Below are 7,205 nucleotides of genomic sequence, written 5' to 3'. Positions count from 1 at the left end.
ATTCTGTTTTAGTTTTTGTTCATCCCCCCCCCCCCCCCCGTTCTCTTCTTTTTCCATATCATTACGATGTTAAAATGGTTAAATTAGGATTTCTATAAAAGTGTAAAAATTTGTATTGGAATGATTTTAGTTTTTGTGCCAATGTAAAAAACTTAATAAAGAGAATGTTAAAAAAAAAGAGTTATCCCTGGCGGAGCAGAACAATGACATTGGCAACAGGGAGCTTCTGGTAATAACTGTCCCATTGACTTTGAACTCAACCCCACTGGAATCGGCTGCGTTGGTAAGACTGATTGTTAAATATAACCTAACCCAATGCTATCACAATCATAGTACTTGCAGATCAAGAGATGTAATGTATTTATTGTAAGTCCTGCAGTCCAAGTGCTCTGTGGTCATCCATAAAATCTCACATGCAGTCTGTTGGTATGTTTCCATGCGGCAGACACACGAGTAGGGAACTGTTTTCTGGATGTGGTGTACCATGGCCGTGGCGGGCTGGCGTGTAGTGTTGAGTTGGGGTTTGGAGTCAGTCGTTCGTTATGCTGCTGTTCACTGGGACGAGCATGGGGTAACCCATGTGACCTTTGCTCTCCACTCAACACCTGTAAGGAACTCTGCAACAATCCTTAATAGTTCAATACTACAGTACTTCAAAACAGCAGGAATTTGGTTATACAGTGGAACAATATGTCACTACTTCCATACTAAATGCAGTTCAGTACTACTACACGTCAACATTTAAAAGATGAACACATTCTGAAATCAACGTCCCTAGGCACTTTCATGTAGGAATATTGTACGCAGGAGATTATTTTGATCTATAATACTATAATAACCCTATTATAATAGTAAATTAATGCTAACAATTCTAATTTACTCTCTTAATTACCTCAGTAAATCAATGCCATAATACTATATTACATCAATACTTAGGATAAAAGTATAGTATAATATCATAGTATTTCCGTAATTTAATTTCAATTTGTAATTTAAAGGCATTTTTTAATTAGCTTGTTTTTTTTAAATTTAGTCTGTAGTTATTTTATTTTTCTGTAGTTATTCAAGGCACTTTCAGTATAATGTCATATCTTTTTGTGAGTTACTTCATATTGGCTTGGCATATTGAACAAATATCGATGAATATGAATGTGGTAGTTGACTGATGAGTGTATCGTGTGTCTCTAGTGGAGTATAACACATTGTGTCCTGGAGGAGAGGGGTTCAAACTCAACTCCATCACCATCATCCTGGAAGGTAATCCGGCATCTTCACTGAACATACTGTTAATAACAGTTAATTATTCCTATGAAATTATTGAAAATACTTAAGCAATAGGGTAATAGAGGCTGCACCATATTGAGAGTACAGTAAAGTCAAATCAAGACACCTTTATTTTTTGTAGCTCTTTATACAATACAGATTGTTTCAAAGCAGCTTTACAGTGAGAATCAGGAAAATAACGATTCAGTGATGCAAACAAAATTCAGTTCTGCTTTAAAGCAGCTGAGTCATCATTTAGTTTAAATCAGTTAATTGTTGATTCAGTTTGGTTTAATAACTGTGGAAATGTCATCAATTATGGAAAGAGTTTTCATCTATAAAGCAGCCCTGGATAAATGTCACTATCAGTGATGTCATCATCAGCTCAGTTCAGTTCAAAGGTGACAGTGGCAAGGAACACCAACTCCATTGTGACAAAAATGGAGAAAAAACCTTGGGAGAAACCAGCATCAGTTGGGGTTCAGTTCTTCTCTGGCCAAACGAAACAACATGGTTTGGATTTTTCTGGGCTGCATTACAAGTCAGAGTTGTGGACTGATATCTTTCTGAATATTTCATCCAGTTCCTTCTCTTTGAAGATCAGGATATATTATGCCAGCGTTTGGTGGGGAGGGGAGTTGAAACTTGCCATGGAAAACATGTCTGGTTCTCGTGGTCTGTGCTGAGGATCTGTGCTGATGGTTGTTGTGGTGACGAGGTCTTCACAGGGGATCTGTCTCTGGGGTGCATCTAGTTGACATGGTCTCCGCTGACATCAGGGCTGTTGTGGTCATCTCTAGTCCACCACCTGGACTGAATATGGACTGGATCCGTATGGCTACAGTGACCTCAAAATAAAAATGAAAGAGACTAATAATAGCGTAGATGCCATTCTTCTTATGATACTCTTGGTAGTACCTAGGATAGCAAAGTCCACTAAAGGAGGTAGAGCTTTTTCGCATTTGGCTCCCAAACTCTGGAATAACCTTCCTGATAACGTTCGGGGTTCAGACACACTCTCTCTGTTTAAATCTAGATTAAAGACACATCTCTTTCCCTGTGCATCATATAATAATTGCTGTTAATAGTGTTCATCGTCTGTTTGATTGTCTTTAATTGATTTTTCCATACATTTCTGCCATATGTACATTAACTGACAGTCACCACTGATAAGCTACCACTAAATATTGTAGAAACTTAATTTTCTGTAAAGTTGCTTTGCAATGATTTGTATCGTGAAAAGCGCTATACAAATAAACTTGAATTGAATTGATGCAGCGAGTACATGTTATGTAGGGTGTTATGGGAAGTGTTCCTGGTTCCGGTTGACCTAATTAATGCAGCCTAACAATCCTTTAAATGATTTGAATTATAGAAACATTATTGTGTGTTATGTGTATGCCAGGTTAAAGAGATGGGTCTTTAATCTAGATTTAAACTGACAGAGTGTGTCTGCCTCCCGAACAACGCTAGGTAGGTTGTTCGAGGTGTTGGGCGCTAAATAGGAAAAGGATCTGCCGGTTGATTTTGATATTTTAGGTATTATCAAATGGCTAGAGTTTTGAGATCACAGCAGACGTAAAGGACTATAATGCGATATGAGCTCACTCAAGTACTGAGGAGCTAAACCATTCAGGGCTATATTAGTTATTAGCAGGATTTTAGAATGTATGATAGGTTCAATAGTAAGCCAGTGCAGTGCTGACAGAACTGGGCTAATGACATTGAGAACCAGGTTTCTGACATTGAGAACATATGTGGGAATTTAGATATATTTTTGAGAGAGAAAAAATAAGTTTTACAAATGTTAGAAATGTGGCTTTCAAATGAAATATTACTATCAAAAAGCACACCCAAGTTTCTAACTGACGACATAACTGACAGCCGTCAAGTGTAAGATTGTGTTCTAGGTTATTATGTGAGGAGGTTTTTGGACCAATAATTAGATTTTTTTCCACATAATTTATTAGTAGGAAATTACTTGTCATCCAGTTTTCATGTCAGCTATGCATTCCATTGTGTAAATTTGTATGTTTCATCAGGTCGCGAAGAAATATAGTGCTGAGTATCATCTGCATTACAGTAAAAGCTAATACCATGTTTCTTAATGATATCGTCCAAGGGTAGCATGTACAGGATAAAAGTCCTAGTGTTAAGCCTTGTGGTACTCCATACTGAACTTGTGATCGATATGATAACTCTTCATTTACTGCTACAAATGATGGCCATCAGATAAATAGGCTTTGAACCATGCCAAATGCAATTCCGAGTTTATTTAACCCTCAAGCATCCTTCGTTGGTCCTTCGTGTACAAATTTGGGCATGAAGGTCTCAGGAGTGATCCTATTTTATTTATTTTTATATAAATTTCATATCACTATCTTTGATAAAATAAAAATGGTCAATTTATGCAATTTTCTTTTTATTTTTTGTGTTTTTTTATTTATTTATTTACTTCTGAAAGTACCATATTTTTATGTAAAATATGCTTATTTTATGATATAATTAATATTTATTTTACTTCAGTAAAAAATGTATCAATCCAGTAAGTTCAGACAGCCAAAACCTAAAACTTGGTGTCATTGGTGACATCTGGTGACATATGATGGTATAAAAATATAAAAAATATCAATAGCCACTATTTGGCTGTAATACTCAATGGCTGCATATAAGCTGAAATCTATAAACCATTGTTGTAACAAACTTAACCTCTTAAGTTTTGGATTTTATCACAAGATAAAATTGTAGAATTAAAAAAAATAATAATAATAAATCGGGGTTGGGTGGGACTATACAAAGATGCCAAAATATGCTTACAGATCAATCTGACCATGCTATAATGAAAATACAAAGTAGGAGACAGAGTGTCACGAATCCGGTCCGTGGGCTTCAGGCTGATTGCCACTAGAGGTTATTCTCCCATTACATTGACTCTCACACCACACAGACTGTTACACATCACCCTGGACTGCATTTCCCATCAACCATTGCACTGATTACACGCACACAGCTGAATGCACTGATCACACACACACACACACACACACACACAGCTGAATCCAATCAGACATGCTACTTAAGCCATGGTCTTCCTCTCTGTCACTGCCGAGTATTGTTCTGTTGTTCTGACTCCCCAAGTGTTAGCTGCCTTACTGAGCCATTCCGTGTTTTCTGATTTCGTCTCGTGTATTGTTTTGCGTGTATCCCTGTTTAGCGGATAGCTACCTTACCGAGCCTGTTAACGTTTTCATAGTTTTCTTAGTCTAGTCTTAGTCTTGCCTTGTCTGTTTTCCTGGTCTCTGATTCATGCCACGTCTCTTGGATTAACCCTTTGCTTGCTGTTTCTGACTCTGTTTGCCCCTGCTAGGACCTTTGCCTTCTACCTGGATTTATCTCTTGTCTTGCCTTCGATATACCCGTTTGCCATTGTCTGATGGAAGGGCTCCAGATCCTCAGTTCCGCCCAGGAAGGGTTCATGTCCCTGAGTTAGGCTCAGGGTGGGCTCCTGTTCTGTCTGATCTGCCATGGAGATCTTCTGCTCCGTCTGCTCTGCCCTGGTGGGCTCCTGTTTTGTCTGCTCCACCTTGGTGTCCTGCTCTGCCGGCTTTGCCTCAGATCCCAGTCTCTCCATTTCAACATGGACCTGGCCCACCATCCCTCCCCCTGTTCCGCCTCCGCTCCACCACCCTCCTGGATAGTATTGTGTTGGGAGCGTCTGGAAGCCACTCCTTGGGGGGGGGGGCTCTGTCACGAGCTGGTCCGTGGGCTTAAGGCCGATTGCCACTAGAGGTTATTCTCCCATTACATTGACTCTCACACCACACAGACTGTTACACATCACCCTGGACTGCATTTCCCATCAACCATTGCACTGATTACACGCACACAGCTGAATGTACTGATCACACACACACAGCTGAATCCAATCAGACATGCTACTTAAGCCATGGACTTCTGTGCCACTGAGGCTAAAGTTTCCAAACTTCTCCTCTCCAGCCATCTTACAACCTGTCTAGACCCAATCCCCTCACACCTTCTCCAAGCAATCTCTTTTCTAATTAATCCATAGGAAAACCTTTCTTTGAATTAACACACATATCCTTCAGGTCAAGGATTTGAGCTAGCCAGTAATAACTACTGTACAGGTAATGGTGTTGTTCCCTTAAACGTTTTTTTTTTTGTATAGTCATATTTTATAATGTGGATTTGTACATTTGAATGTTCTTTGGTAACACTTTACAATAAGGTCTCATTAGTTAAGTAAGGGATAATGTACATCCAGACAGATGTTATCGCAGAAATAACCCCAACAGGGTGATCAGGACCCCGACACAAAATGATAACAACTGGCTGGATGTACATTATCCCGCTTATCACACGACTACTTGCCACAAATGTAAATAATTGTAAAGTCATTTCTTTCTTCCAAAAATGTTGAAAAACTAATCCATGCCTTTATCTCTTTCAGGCTGGATTACTGTAATTCTCTTTATTTAGGGATTAGCCATTCAGCACCGTCCCGATTACAGTTAGTTCAAAATGTTGCAGCTAGACTCCTGACTGGTCCTTATCACTCCAGTTTTACGTTCCCTGCACTGGTTGCCAGTGTGCTACAGAGTAGATTTTAAAATATTACTTCTGGTCTACAAATCATTAAATGGTATGGCTCCGTCATACCTTTTCTGATTTACTGACTGAGCATCATCCAACCAGAGACTGTTGTTCATCCCTAGGTGGAGGTACAAATGTAGAGGTGACTGTGCGCTCTCTGTAGCTGCCCCCAGACTCTGGAATGGCTTGTCCATTCCTATCAGACTTGCTCCCTCTGGATCTTTTTTAAGTCCAATCTAAAAACCTATTTGTTCTTGATAAGGTTTTATTGTTTAAATGTTTAATGTGTTTGTTTTTTATTATGTTTGTTGTAAAGCACATTGGACAACTTGAGTTGCATTTAATGGTGCTATATAAATAAAAATGCCATTGCCATTAAAATAATTAGACATTTTTATTAGCTCTTTAAATGCAAAGCTTCCTCAAAGAAAAATTCCTAGGCAAGACGAAGTTCTGGCCATTTAAGGCATAATGTACGGTCGCATTAATAATTACACAGCTTTTCTCCACATAAATAAAGACGAAGACATAAAATGATATTTGAGAAGAAAGTGTTTAAAAATCTTACCCATCTATTATCTTAAATCCATGACAGTGTACACTCTTAAAAATAAAGGTGCTTCACGATGCCACTGAAGGTTCTTCAGATTATAAAAAGGTAAGAAAGAGATGGTTCTTTAAAGAACCTTTGACTGAATGGTTCTTTGTGGAACCAAAAATGGTTCTTCTATGGCATTGCTTGAAGAACCTTTTGAAGCACCTTTATTTTTAAGAGTGTACAAAACAATCTTTCTGGCAACAAAACAAACACTTTTAAATATTACTGCAAGGTAACTATTAATACTGAAGTCCTCTGGATTAATTTTACAGTAAATACAGATGATAACTGAGGGACAAGATGATAGCCATTGTGTTTGAATGAAACAAAAGAGTATGATGTGAGAGAAATGAAAGAAACACTGGCCTCAAATACCTGTATTAGTGCGTGTTATTCGCCATTGCTAATGACGGCAGTTATAACACACCTATGAATGTCATGACTGACCAATCCAAATCAAGTATTCCAGAGAACGTCTCTAGGTTACATGTGTAACCATGGTTCCCCGAGGGAACGAGACGCTGCGTCGAGATTCGCTTTGGGAACGCCCTTGCGTGACCGCGTTCTGAAGCACGTGTCAAATCCGTCCAATGGAGCAGCCAGACGTCACGAGCAGGGTGATGTAAGCACCAGAAAGCATAAAAGTGCATCCGGCCGGGCGCCACCCAGCTTCGATGAAGTAGCGCCTGCAGGGATGCAGGGAGTATGGCAAAGAGACGCAGCGTCTCGTTCC

The 7,205-nt window shown here is 39.1% G+C and overlaps 1 protein-coding gene across 1 annotated transcript in view; it reads left to right on the top strand.

The window, feature by feature from the left end:
- LOC107567994 (fibrillin-2-like) overlaps nucleotides 1-7,205 on the top strand; it is a 96,079-nt gene that overhangs the window by 72,588 nt on the left and 16,286 nt on the right. Inside the window, 3 exon segments of the mRNA XM_016253828.1 lie at nucleotides 220-283; nucleotides 446-607; nucleotides 1,189-1,257. Of these exon segments, the coding sequence (XP_016109314.1) occupies nucleotides 220-283; nucleotides 446-607; nucleotides 1,189-1,257 (295 nt within the window).

This window comes from Sinocyclocheilus grahami, unplaced genomic scaffold (assembly GCF_001515645.1).
Source record: "Sinocyclocheilus grahami isolate Dianchi unplaced genomic scaffold, SAMN03320097.WGS_v1.1 scaffold1205.1, whole genome shotgun sequence".
Classification (NCBI taxonomy): domain Eukaryota; kingdom Metazoa; phylum Chordata; class Actinopteri; order Cypriniformes; family Cyprinidae; genus Sinocyclocheilus; species Sinocyclocheilus grahami.
The sequence above is the reverse complement of the archived record's forward strand: the minus strand, read 5'-3'. Positions and strand labels throughout refer to the sequence as shown.